Source organism: Felis catus, chromosome E1 (genome assembly GCF_018350175.1).
Source record: "Felis catus isolate Fca126 chromosome E1, F.catus_Fca126_mat1.0, whole genome shotgun sequence".
Lineage (NCBI taxonomy): Eukaryota > Metazoa > Chordata > Mammalia > Carnivora > Felidae > Felis > Felis catus.
In genome coordinates this window covers 59703658-59717679 of record NC_058381.1, presented here as the reverse complement: position 1 = coordinate 59717679, position 14022 = coordinate 59703658, and the positions used below count along the sequence as shown (strand labels likewise).

General features: G+C 49.8%; 1 protein-coding gene across 2 annotated transcripts in view; it reads right to left on the bottom strand.

Moving 5' to 3' along the window:
- RPTOR (regulatory associated protein of MTOR complex 1) overlaps positions 1 to 14022 on the bottom strand; it is a 333238-nt gene that overhangs the window by 256506 nt on the left and 62710 nt on the right. Inside the window, exon 2 of one of the 2 annotated variants that reach the window (XM_045044638.1) lies at positions 3036 to 3138. The exons of the other annotated variant lie outside the window; for it this stretch is intronic. Coding sequence (XP_044900573.1) covers positions 3036 to 3138 — 103 coding nt within the window. The remainder of the gene's footprint in view (positions 1 to 3035; positions 3139 to 14022) is intronic. 2 annotated transcript variants of the gene reach the window in all.

Genomic DNA, 14022 nt, shown 5'->3' with positions numbered 1-14022 from the left:
CGCCAGACGAGGGCCACGTCAGCCGGTGGGAACAGGGCCGGCTGGCTAACCCGGAAACAAGCAGAGCATCAACACAGTCAACGGTGACACTGGACTGTGACCCACTGGGTTCACACCGGAGACACAGTCTGATGAGGAGCACGCACTCAGCCAGCGCGCCTCCCCCCAGAACTGTCATTACTGACACAGCGGACAGGGGGCGCTCGCAGCCTCGGGTTCCGGCGGCACCCACCCCGTCGCGCCATAAGCGAGTCATAAGCGGTAACGGGACACGTCAAAATCACGTGCCACCTGACAGATGCCGTGGGAGGAAGGCACATCTCTTCCGCGACACTCCCGAAGAGGCACTGCCAAAACTCGGTCCTGAGGAAACACGGGGACGGTGTCCTAAACACAGCCTGGGATCCTCTGGGCGTCAGGTCACGAGTGCCGAGCGAAGACTGGGGACCTGGTCCGGTTTGGATGAGATTAAATTAACGGCCACGCACGATGCGGAGTCGGGCCCTTGTGCCACAAACGGCATCCGAGACAGGTGGAGACCCACACACAGTCGAGGCCGACAAGGCAGCAGAGTGCCCACGTCCATCCCGATGGCGATGGCCGCACTGGGTCACGCTCCTGGGAACTGTGCACTGAAACTCCCAGGCAGTGGTCAGCAGGTCAGCAGCTTACTCTCGTGTGAAGCACAAAAAAAGCCTTCTAGTTCTGTGTGCTTGCAACTTTGGGACCTTTTTCTCCTTTCTTTCCCCCAAAATAAAATCTTAACACGCACTGCTCATGCCCCTGCAAGTTTGCTGAATCAAATCTCCAGGATTCTGCTTTCTCTTAGGCCATATTGATACAATCACCATCAGAAGGCCCAGCCCTACCCAAGTTTAAATAAAGGTCAATGCAAAGTTTTTAGCTTAGAAAAGGCAAACAAGTCCCCTTGGGAGGAGCACTGGGTGTTATATGTAAGTGCTGAATCACCAGGTTCTATTCCTGAAATCGTTATTACACTGTATGTTAACTAACTTGGATTTAAACTTTTAAAAATAACAATAATAAATAAAAATAATAATAATAATAAACGGCAAATGCCCTTCTGAACTGAAAATCCACTGAAATTAGTACAGAGTAGATTACATTTCCTGAATTGCAGAAAAATTTTAAAAGCTCAATATAAAACATCTATTTATTTGTTGGACTTTTCATGGCAAGAAGAAAGCAAGGAATTATTTTCTTTTCCACTGACACTGTCTCATAAACACCCATCAAACAGACTGTGTGAGGTAGGAAGGAGGGGCTCTTTTGGTTTCTTTCTTTGGGTGGGGGGAGCCTCCCCAGGGAATCTAATAAAAGCCAAGCATCCTCTCCTGGAAGGTGCATTTCTCTACTCAGACACCATCACCCACACAGTCCCGGGGAGTCCACCATCCCTGGGAGCTCACGGTGGGACCCAGGTTGAGAAGCTTTGCTTTAAAAACTTAACGTAAGAGCAGTTAAAGAGGGAGAAAATAGAACACAACTGGCGAAATCCCACTCTGAGAAGGGGTAAGTGAAGGAAACAGTCAGTGGTGGCTAATAAGAAGTCAATTTCAGCGGCACAAGCACCAGGACGTGGCAGAGAGCCAAGAAGGCCTCTAGGGAAATCAGCTACGGAAACCGCGACTCTGTCCCTGAGCGCGGGGGACGAGAGGCCTGGGCCGCACGCGGGGAGGCTCTGAGACAAAGACAGTGAGACAGGCAAGTAAAGTGGGAAAAACAACTCCTTTTTCAATTCAGAATAGAATCTAGATCTCCCCGGCTACCGGAAGGTAGGACACCTCTCATCAGCCAAGGGTGGGGGGGGCTTTCCATTAGCAGAAACAGGCACTAAGAGAGACCTTTTGTCAAATCCAAGCGGCACAAAGCCAGATTTCAAGTAGCAGAGGAAACCTGTCATTTGTAATTTCTGTTATTTAAAGTAGATGAAGACAATTTCTGCTTTTGCTGAGGGATGGAGAAAGCTGGGGGAGGGGGGTGCTGCCCCCAATCTTATCAAAAAGAGAAAGCCAAACACTCAAAGTGGAAACAAAGAAAAACCCACACTTCGCTGTTAAATTATGCCAAAATTTAGAGAAGAAATAATACCCAATTCGCTACCAGCTCTTCCGTAAAACAGGAAAGATGGGACTATTTCTCAACGCATTTATGGCACCGGCATCATCCTGCTGCCAAAACCGTGCAAGTGGGTTGCAAGAAAAGAAAACCAGGAACCAGTATCACTCGTGAACACAGACGCAAAATTCCTCAACAGCAGCAATCGAATCCACCAATATATAAAAAAGATGACACGAGTGGGGTTTATTCCAGGAATTCAAGGTTGGCTCAACAACCAAAATTCCATCAACGCAACTCACCGTATCAGCAAACCAAAAACGAAAAGCCTGGTGATTATCTCAAAAGATGTCAGGAGAGCATTTTGTAAGATTCAGCATTGACCGTTGACAGAAACTCTGAGCAAACCAAGAAGGAGTATGCGGAATAGTGAGAGCCTACTGTTCCCTGCCCGCGAGGAGAGTGCGTGAAGGCCGCGGGGCTCCCATCTCCCTTCCACACTGAGCCACGCGGTTCTGGCCACGCCTTCCGTCCTTGCCTAGATCTGCACACAGATCACAGTCACTCCACTCTTTCAAAAGTGTACGTAGCCACTATCACGTGCCAGATATGGGCAAATTCAAGGGCGCCTGGGGGGCTCAGTCAGTTAAGCTCTGTGCTGACGGCTCAGAGCCTGGAGCCTGCTTCAGATTCCACGTCTCCCTCGCTCTCTGCCCCTCCCCTGCTCGCGCTCTGTCTCTCTCTCTCTCTCTCTCTCTCTCTCTCTGTCAAAGATAAATAAACATTAAAATTTTTTTTTGTTTTAAAAGAAAGAAATGAAATGAAACCCTCAGATTCACACAAACCAGTGCCAGCCTTCCAGGGACCTGACCGGTGGAAGGCAAGGCCAGCCCAGCCCAGAGCCCCTACAGGGACCTTACCCGCGGGCCAGGAAGGAGGGTGAGGGGCACACTTACCGATCCAGCATTCTAAACGAGCACAAGGGGTGGTCTTCACCACGTCTGGAGGGTCCACACCGACATTCAGGCACAAAACTAAGGCAACACTGACTGTCTTCATCTAAAAACACAATAGAAACAACAAATATTTCAAAATGAGTGCCCTTGATGCACTTTTCCAGGCTTCAGAAATGTTCCCAGAACACATGAAGCCCTGTCCCCACCACTGGCCTCTCCGGCCATCTTTCCATTCACCTACGACCTGTGCTGCCCCCAGGGGTGCTGCAGGAGTAACTGCCTTCTTCCAGAAGCTTCAGAGTACAGTGGGCACTGGGGGGGGGGGGGGGGGGGGGTTGCAGCGGGAGAGGTTCCCACAGGCCTCCCTCCCTATGCTACATTTCCAGAAACAGAATTAGTTCACTAAAAAGTATTAAGGCATTTGACACATTCTGCCAAAATCCGTTCCAAAACTCTGCACAAATTTCGCTGCGACCAGGTTACGCTATTCCCGTTACTTGAAATCATTAATCATTTGATGAGAGAAAAATCATCACACTGATTCAGTGAGCCTTCTTTCAGTATTTGTAACACTATTTCAAAGGTGTATTCATTATTTGTATCTTTTATCTTTTGTAGATTTTCTACTCACGTTTATGCTACTATACCATCATTAGGCAACCGTTTCTGATTGATTTCACGTGCTCTTTCCATATTAAAGACCGCATCCACATTATTTGTGGCAAATACTTCTCTAGTCTGGCGTTTACCCTCTGGTTCATTCTCTGCTTCTTGACATGCAAAACCTTGGGTCTGTCCTCTGATACAGCTTCCTGCACACCTGCTCCTTCTCCAGCAGCCCAGTATTGGAAACACCCCGCCCACCCAGCTGCTCAAGCCAGAAACCCGGAACTTGCCCTTCAAACATTTACTGAGCACCTGCTAGGTGCCGATCGCCATTTGTAGGTGGTGAGGATCCATCAGGAAACACAAATCCCAGCAGGGGCGGTGGGGTATCGTTTCAAAGAGGTGAGAGGGCTCCGAGTGGGGTCACCAGCCTTGACCCCCAGTGCTGAGCACCAGAGCCCACCCTCGACTCATCCTGCCTCCTAAGTGCCTCCTGCACCTGCTTCTCCACCGGCCCCGCTCCCAGCCACAGCTTCCCCGGCCTGGAAGGCGGCCCTTCCCGCTCCACCAACTCTGACTCCCCCTTGTGGTCTCAGTGCCCACAGACGGCCATTTCTTGGGGAGGTTTGCCCCCACATCCCAGCAGGGCAGCACCACCATGCACGGCGTTTCCTGCTGGCAGAGCTCTCTGACGAGGCTCCCCAACCCAAGAGGAGAGTGGACCCACGTGTGTGCCCGCACCTGGCCCAGACCTGGGGCTCAGGAACTCCCTGCTCAGTGAGGGCCTACATGGATTTCTTCCAGTGTTTTACTGTGTTTTACATTTAACCCTTCAAGCCATCTGGACGTTACTGTGGTATATGATACAAGACGAGGATTAATTTTCTTCTCAAAAAAATTGCCAATCATACCAATTCTCCCTGTTAAATAATGTCCCCCAGGAGCGCCCGGGTGGCTCTGTCGGTTAAGTGTCTGACTTAGGCGCAGGTCATGATCTCACAGTTCATGGGTTCGAGCCCCACATCAGGCTGTCAGCCGGTCAGCACAGAGCCCGCTGAGGATCCTCTGTCCCCCTCTCTCTGCCCCTCCCCAACTCACACTCTCTCCCTCTCTCAAAAACAAACATTTTGGGACACCTGGACGGCTCGGTCAGTTAAGCATCTGACTTCGGCTCAGGTCATGATCTCACGGTTCGTGAATTTGAGCCCCGAGTCAAGCTCTGTGCTGACTGCTCGGAGCCTGGAGCTGCTTTGGATTCTGTGTCTCCCTCTCTTTCTGCCCCTCCTCTGCTCATGCTCTGTCTCTCTCTGTCTCTCAAAAATAAATAAATGTAAAAAAAGGTTTTTTTTTAATAAATAAACAATCTTTAAAGTAATAAATAAATAAAAACAAACAAGAATGTCTCCCAGACTGACAGGTTTGCATGATTCCCTTAGCATATATAAATTTCCAGACAGACCAAACCCTACTGCAGGCTAGCTAACTGAATTTATTCCCTTATCCCATCAATCAATACTTCTACTACACTGATTTAAATAATTTATCTTTGCAGCACTTTACGATACTTGGGAGGGCTAGGTTTCCTTCCTCACAATTTTTTTTAAACTTTTACTTAGTTATTACATCTATATTCATCGCTTTCCCCCCCAAATTAATCAGTTATTCAATTTTTTAATCCCATAGATACTTTGATTAAAGTTGCATTAAACTGCATATTGGTAACATTGAGTATTTTAAATTGTCTTCTTTGATCCAATAACTCCACATGAGAATTTGTCATAGAAAATACAAAAAAGGATAATAAAGGGGAAATCTCTATGTGTAAAGATCTTCTTCACAGCATTTCTTATCACGGAGAACACGTGGTAGATATGACCTAAATTTTAAGCAAATAAGGGAATGTTTCAGCACACCATCATATTCTCCTAACCGAATGACTCTTAAATTCTTATAACGTTAAATGAACAAACATTGATTCAAGACGCCAGGGGTGCCAGGGTGGCTCAGCTGGTTAAGCGGCCGACTTCTCGGCTCAGGTCACGATCTCGCAGTTTGTGAGTTTGAGCCCTGCGTCGGGCTCTGTGCTGACAGCCTGGAGCCTGGAGCCTGCTTCGGATTCTGTCTGCCTTTCTCTCTGCCCCTGCCCCCCTCACGTCTCTCTCAAAATCAAATAGATATTTAAAAAATTTTAATAAAAACAAAATGCCAAAAAAAAATCACGTTAAACATATAAATTAAATTTGGCAAGTGGCAACCTCCCCAAGGGTCCATTTTTCTATACAGGAACACGGTGTGTTTCTCCATTTAACTGAATCTCTTTTTAATGTTTCTCAGTACTGCTTTTTTTTTTCTTTTTTAGTTTTCTTCACCAATCAGTCTTGCACATTTCTTTTAGGATTTTTCCTAGACATGTCATGGATGTTTGGGGGACACGTGCTTCTATCCGTGTATTTTCCCCACTGTGGTCTCGTGGTGGCCGTGGACACCTTCCCTCATCACATTATTAAATTCCTAATTAAATGTAACTGCCTCTTGGCGATCCTTGACCCGCATTGTAGGTTTACAAATACGCCGTCTACGAATGACGAGTCTGTCTCGTCCTTTCCAACGGACTGTTCCTCTTTTCCTGTTTCGGGTCTCGGGCACTGCCCACAACCTCCAAAACAGAACTGCCAGCGACCACGGAACATGGCAGTGGTGACCGTCACGCTGGTTTTAACGCGACGCACGAATGGTTTATCATGAAGACCACGGCGGCAACTCACGTGGAACACGTGTCACCTGCTTCCGGGTGACCGGGACTTCGCCGTTACCAAAGTCCTCCCGGCAGAAGCAGTAAGGCACCTGTTCCCACAACCCAAAAAATCCAAAGAGGACTTCTGCCTTTTACGAAAAAAGCAGGAAGCGCAAGTGCGTCTGGAGTCGGACCTGCAGCAGGCCGGGCGGCAGTGGGAGACACACGCGGCGTCTCGGGGCGGCCGGCCGGAGCTGGGAGCTGTGTCTGTGCGTGTCTGGGCTTCTCCCCCATTCAGTCTGCATCGTTAGCAGCACGTGTCCCTAAGGTGGCAGAGAAGCCTAAGAGGGGTCACCGGGGGGAGGGGGGTGGGCTGCGGGGGTCTGGGAATGCCCAAAGTTGTTTCCCGCAGGAATCGATGGTAACTGCTTCCCTGCTTCGCACCATTTCGGCTTAGAAAAGGTTTCGTGGGGACGCACTATTTTCGGGTAGCGAGGAAACCCATAGGATCTTTATTTATCGCATCAAGAGAAGATCCCTGTGTTCAAACAGAATTTAAAGTGTGTGTGGGGGGGTAGTATTTAGTCTTAAAAAAAAAAGTACTTATTAATGACAAATCACTTTCTCTTTTTAAATTTTTTTTAAACATTTATTTATTTTTGAGACAGAGAGAGACAGAGCATGAACGGGGGAGGGGCAGAGAGAGAGGGAGACACAATCGGAAACAGGCTCCAGGCTCTGAGCCATCAGCCCAGAGCCCGACGCGGGGCTCGAACTCACGGACCGCGAGATCGTGACCTGGCTGAAGTCGGACGCTTAACCGACTGCGCCACCCAGGCGCCCCTCTTTTTAAATTTTTTTTAAACATTTATTTAGTTTTGAGACAGAGAGAGGCAGAGCATGAACGGGGGAGGGTCAGAGAGAGAGGGAGACACAGAATCCGAAGCAGGCTCCAGGCTCCGAGCTGTCAGCACAGAGCCGGACGAGGGGCTCGAACTCACAGACTGCGAGATCATGACCTGAGGTGAAGTCGGATGCTTAACCGACTGAGCCACCCAGGTGCCCCGACAAATCACTTTTTAAAGAGGCTGTACCCCTGCCTCCGGAGAAAGACATACTGAAGAGAGCAGTGTCTTCCTGGAGACACAGGCCAGAGAATCTTCTTGTTATGAACCTTAAAAAAAAAAAAAAAAAAAAAGGTCCCTTTGTCTGTTGTCAGGAGAAAGGGCAGAAAATCAATCAGACAGTAACAATATTGTTTTTGTTAGTCATTTTCCAATACGTAAGTGATCAGCTTCAACAATCCCATACAGTTGATCAATTATCTTCTAGCAAACTCAGCCTTTGAGGACAAGCCGCTTAGAACCAGAAGTTCCACGGAGACATCACTGTGGCCTTCCTGCGGCCACGGTGACTCACACTAACAGCCGCCCCACAGTATCTTTAAACCCAGGGGCTCCCCCGTGCTCCCAGGGCCCGGCAAGGTGGGGACTCACACCCTGCAGCGAGTTCCCAGCTGCTTCGCTCAGTCAGCCCCAGGCCCGGCGGGAGCCTCCTCGCAGAAAACCATCTACCTCCACGGATCAGGTCCCTCTAACTTTCAGAAAGACTGTCTGCCCCACTGTGGCAGCCCAGCTGGTCCCCACAGTCTTATTCTGTCCTCAGTCTGCAAAGGGCACACACTCCTCAACCGTTAGTCCCTTTCACGAAGCCCAGCTGAGGGAACGACACTCCGTGGGCTGCTTTAAGGGACAGCCAGCCCCGGGTGGGCACCCCTGGCAGGGGGCCTGCAGCCTTCCCCGCCGCCCCTGGCCTCACGCCCCAGGAGGGCAGGGGAGAGCCCCTCTCGGGACATGTGAGCCCGCACGCCTCCCTCGCACGGCAGGGCCTCCGGGCAGGCCTCGGGCTCGGACACTTCTGACCATTTCTGAGCGAGAGCTGCCTCCACTTACTCACGCTCACCCCCTAACAGGCCGCGTCCAGTAGCCTGAGCTCTCCGGCCACCCTGATCCTCTCCTAAAGGGCCCTGCACTGGGTGCTCCTGTCCCCACTGGTCTTCCCGCTGGATCTCCCAGGGGTCAGGAAGGGAGTGCAGGATGAGGCGGGGGATTCATGCGGCACCCAAACATCCCCGATCGCAGCCCACCTCTTCCTCCAGCTGACCCTCGGGACACATTACATCCCCTCAACCTCTACACCTGCATTTAATGAGTTTCAAAACACAATTCTCGGTAAAATATTTGGACTTAATTATAAAATTATTATGTCTGAAGCTCTCCAAGTGCTTATGCAGAAATACTAGGGTAAGCCCAATCAATGGTCACCTTTTAGTCCCACGAGACACTAAAAGGGCCCCCACGTCCCCATGCCTGCCACCAAGTACAGCCTTCATTAGTGACCAGACGCCATTTCAAGCGACAACTTCCGTGAGGTCGCTTTACAGGTGACAGTGTGAAATTAATGAAGACACAGAAAGAAAGAACCCGATTCGTCCCTGCACACCCAACCCTACATCCTGAGTTATGCCTTTTGAAGAAAATAAGAAAGAAAGGTCCCAAAAATATATTGACACGAATTAGAAAAACGTTTTTGACCTGACCGATTTAATTCCACAAGTGGGCACAAGACATTAGCAGTAAGTATCCTTAAGGCAATCAAATGTGTCTTCTGCTCCCCTGCAAATCCTAATAGTGTTCGCCTGATTCCAAATGTGGTTAAGTTCTAAGTTCTTAGCTATACCCCAAAGTGCCTTTTAGGTATTTTATTTCCATTTCCCATTCCAAAAGTCCCAGATTGATGTTTTTTAATAATACAGTTATAGCATTAAGAGAACGTAAGGGCTATTACATTTAATGTGCCAAAACTTGCATAACGGTATATAAAATAACCATGTTGAACTTTGAAACATTTCTTCTCCAATGCAATATAACTGAAGATGACACTTCTGTCCCCGGAGGCTAATTCTGAATTTGAAAAGTCATCCTTCTGAGAAGCTGTAAAACACTAAGTGATCGTTGAAAGTGTGTGACCGCTGTTCATTCCAACCTGTCCTGAGCAACATCCTCACCCTTGTGGTGAGAGGTGGGTACGGACGAGCTCATAGGCCCGAGGACTTCTCCAGTCCCCAAGCTGCACTCCAGGACGAAGCTCGCCAGCCGCACAGAAGCACCCCTACAGGCACGGAGCAAGCTGCCGTATGATTCGGGGCCCAGCCCGAGGGCCTCGAGCACACCCTGGAAGTGAGGTGGGAGAGGCTGGGGACTCCCCGGCGATGGGGGCCGGTACCCGGCACCACCTGTAAGGCCTGGGCGGTGCCCGTGCAGTCCTCTGGTGCCAGGTTTGTTTGGAACTTCAAAACTTCTCAGACTTACGAAAGAATAATACGGTACACAGCTCCCGTCTCATGTAGCACACCCAGAAGGGTCTAGAACAACATTCAGTATCCAAACCATTAAAATTTCTGCAGTGAAATGCCCAAACATCCACTATCTGTGCAATAAAGACTATGGACAGCCTCAGACTAGGTCACATCCGCTTTGCCACAAGATGAGCTGTGAAAACCTTTGTGCTCAGAGCCTGCTGGATTCAGAAGCTCAGATAAGCGCCCGTGGACCCCGACGCCACCCCTGCTTGAAAGCCCCCGGTACACCCAAGGGCCTGTCACCTCACCGATTAAAAATACACGACTGCCTGCCACCACCCAAAGAACTCAAAACAAAATCACACGGGTTCCTTTATCTGTTTCCTCCTACTGAACTAACTCGATAAACCACATGTAATTTAAAAGATTCAGTGGATGGAGTGGTACAATCAAACCTGAACGTGGGTTCCCGGGCTCACGTGCAAGGACACCAAGCTGTTCTGCAGAATGAAGCACGTCATGCTCCACTGGCCAATCCTGCCTTCCGCTCCCCATACTGACAGCTGTGACTCACTGGTCCCCCCCCCCACAACCGGGCCCAATGGAAAACAAACAGGAAGCAAGACTGGGGTTTGCCACAACATTCACTATCCCCTGCTCGTCTGAGGCAAAGCCACCCAATCCCCAGCAGTGCTCGTTAAGCTTCAGAGCATCAAGGAAAACTTTGAGCAGAGCTGAAGCCGCACAAATTCATAATTTATAAAGGAAGTCAGTCAGAAACTGGAACGTAACGGCACACAGAGCAGATACACCACAGGGCTGGGGGGTGGGGGGTGTCAAGTTGTTGAAAAAAAGGAAAACAGGTTTGGCTCCTAACTCCCGTCTGGAAGACCGCTAGACAGAAGGAAGGGCCAACCTGGCAAGAAGCACATCAAGTGGACTTTCCGCAGCCCAAACCTGCAATACAGCACAAGAACCCCACCCCCCCCCCAGCAGCAACCAGGAACCCGGGGGCCCCCGGCTGCATCCTCCTGTTTCAGCAGGAACCCGAGCCAGGGCGGCTCCTGAACTCAAGAGTCGGCTCGCTGCCCTCCTCCAGAAGCCTAATTGAGGCTTCAGCTCTCTCGTGTGAGGCTAAATTCTGTCCCAGTCTCCCTGCTTCTAAAGTCTGCATCCACCACTACAGAGTAGGCTAATGCAAGGGGAAGAGACAACAGGTAGCTCTCCGACAGGGAACATCAGAAAGTCGTGTCCGTACCCGCCACCCCCCCCCCCACCGGACCTCGAGCGCCAGAGCTCTCCCTCCCGGCCCCTCCCACCCCTGCCGACCGCCCACCCAGGGTTCTGGGAGCAAGCAGCCTCCCCACATCACAGGCCTCTACAAATCAGATAAGAGATCGGCACACAGAATAGATTTGCTGCAGAGATCTTAACGGCTTTAAACAAACTAGAGATGTTCACGTGACTCCTTCGTGAACAAGTGGGCTTCCTGGTACCACCTCGGCCGCCACCGGGGACACCTGCGTGTGGGTCTATGGGCGACACACCCCGACCTAGTCTGGGAAGCCAACTTCAGGCACGAGGGAGCCAAGGGAGCGACAAGGACTTCCTGGCCTTTCTTGTAACCCTGCCCGGGGTGAAATTTTAAAAAGAAAATCCAATTAACTACCCAGTCTCCTTATCTAAGAAGTGAAAACAAAAACACTCCGTCACAGAGATTTACCATGAAGACATATACGCTTACACATTAACTCCAAGTAACTCAACAGTGTAAAGTCTAAGTATGCCAAACTTAAGTCTATTGAAGCCCACGGGTCTGGCTTGAAGGGCATAATTAAAAGGCGCGTGTTACAGGATGCCATCTGTTACACGGTGGAACAGGACAATGCCTTTAAAAACGTATTTTCAGGTTGCACGACTCCGTTAGTGGGAAACGCTGGGGTTCGGAGCCAACGGCTAACAAAAATTTCTAGAGAATTCGGTGCAAAATGGTGCTTTTACTAAAGCATGGGGACAGGACCTGTGGGCAGAAAAGGCTGCAGTGGGGCTGTGAGGAGTGACTGATTATACAACTTCAGGCTGGGAGAGGGTTAGGGACAGTCTCTAAGGTTATTTTGGAAGCAAGGTTCCCAGGACCTTGAGGGGCTAGCTGCTGTTAGGAAAAGGTCATTTATTACTGTTTGATAAACCTCAGCATGAGACGCTGTAGATGTATGTCAGGGGGCCATATGCTCAGAGGATGATTGCCAACATATATCTTGGGGGTGGAGATAAAGGAAGTCTCAAAAGGAATTTTTATGTTAAAGGAGACTTATAGGATCTTGGGGAGGGTCAGGCTAATGTTAAGCTAAAATTGCCTTTTGCCCTGAGCAAATACTAACAGGAAGGCAGCTGAGCTCCTGGTGGGAGGTCACTCTGCCCGGCTCAGGGACTTGTCAATGGGGTGTGAGTTGTGAGGAAATGTCGTTTTTTCTTTTGCCTTTCTTTGTCTCCCACATCAGACTCCGTGGGTAAGAGGGTAAACTCTGTAGTGTGTGAATTATATTTCAATAAAGCTATTAAAAAAGACGTATTTTCAGGGCACCTGGGTGGCTCAGTCGGTTAAGCATCCGACTTCAGCTCAGGTCATGATCTCTCATTTCGTGGGTTCGAGCCCTGCGTGGGGCTCTGTGCTGACAACTCAGAGCCTGGAGCTGGCTTTGGATTCCGTGTCTCCCTCTCTCTCTGTCCCTCTCCTGCTCATGCTCTGTCTCTGCCTCTCAAAAATGAATAACTGTTTAAAAAAAAAAAAAAAAGACCTATTTTCAAGGACCAGTAAGTGGCACGGGAGGCACCCAAACATAACTTGAGCAAAAAGAGGAAGGCACAAAACAATGTCCATAATTACTGTTCGAAATGTGTGAATCCACAGACGCAAAGGACACAGAATGAAACATAAGATGTCACAGGCGGTTTTGATCTCCGAGGAGTGCAAAGTGGATGATTCCTCTTTTCTTCTCTGTGCCTGGCCCTTCTGTGTGTGTATTTCCAAATTTTCCATAAACACATTATTTCTATAAGCAGGGGGACAGTTATAACAATGATTTAATACAATAGTCAAGGACTCTGTGTGTGTGTGTGTGTGTGTGTGTGTGCAATTTTCATTACATTCTGAAGACAGAGAGAATAGCTTGCTCGGCCAGCTGAAGCTTAGACTAGTATCCAAGGCAACGAGTGTGCTGGGATCTCGAGGGGAAATGCAAGGCAGGTGACAGGCGCTGAGCTCACGGAGATCCACGTTCTCAGTCTCGAGCATTCTTTTTTTGTTGTTTTTGGGTTTTGTTTTTTTTTTTTTTGAGCAGCAGGCAAAGTTTATTAGAGCATAAGATTAGAAAGTAGAAAGTAAGAATGGTATGAAAGCTCTTCACAGACAGGGGACATTCCAAAGTGAATGCCCCCCCCCCCCCCCCGGCATCCTAACCGAACCGAACACAGCCTCATAATCAACGAACACCTGCCCCACCGAGTGAGTGCAGCAACGGCTCTAGTCCATCTGTCTCCGCGCCTTCCCGGTTTAGGACACAAGATAAATAAAGCTCACTGTTAAAATTTCTTTCTTGAGAGTGAGACTGTCCTTTAATAAGTGGATTGATTTCAAGGCGATTTAGAGATTTCTTTTGTTTGACCAGACACTGGGTCACGGCCCTTCTCCTCCCAACGTGAACTAAAAGCGGCAGCATCCCCGTGGGAGCGAGCCGTTCGTTCAGGACGGACTCTGCTCCCGCTCTTCCTTATCCGGCACTTCCTAAAAACAATCCCGAGGCAAACTACACGGAGCCCCCACCCTGGCTGAGGACACACCCGTGGTGGGCACACCTCGACAACAGGCATTTCACAACATCCACGGACGGACTCAGCGTGGGGCCGTTTTCTTCCACTCCCATCCCGCTCACGGGCCCTGCAGCTCCTGGTGGAGGGCGGGGTGCACCTCGACGACAGGGGCCGGGGAGAGGGTCGCAACCCCGTGAACGCTGTCGGGCGGAACACAGCTCCTCGGGGCTCCCAGGAAGGCTACTCGCGTCGACGGCCAACGCTGACTTGAGAAGAAAGGGAGGTCAGCCAGGAAGCTGCTGCCATAAAAGAAGAAGGCCGGCCCTGGGCGCAGCAGGAAGAGACCAAAAAGGAAAGAAACACCGATGTCAACAGGGGCTAGTGTGTGCTGCTGAGGGGTGCCAGAGAGGCACAGGTCAATCAAAGGTCCTGCACGCAGACACTGCATACATGGAGTCACGCCTACAGGGAGGGGC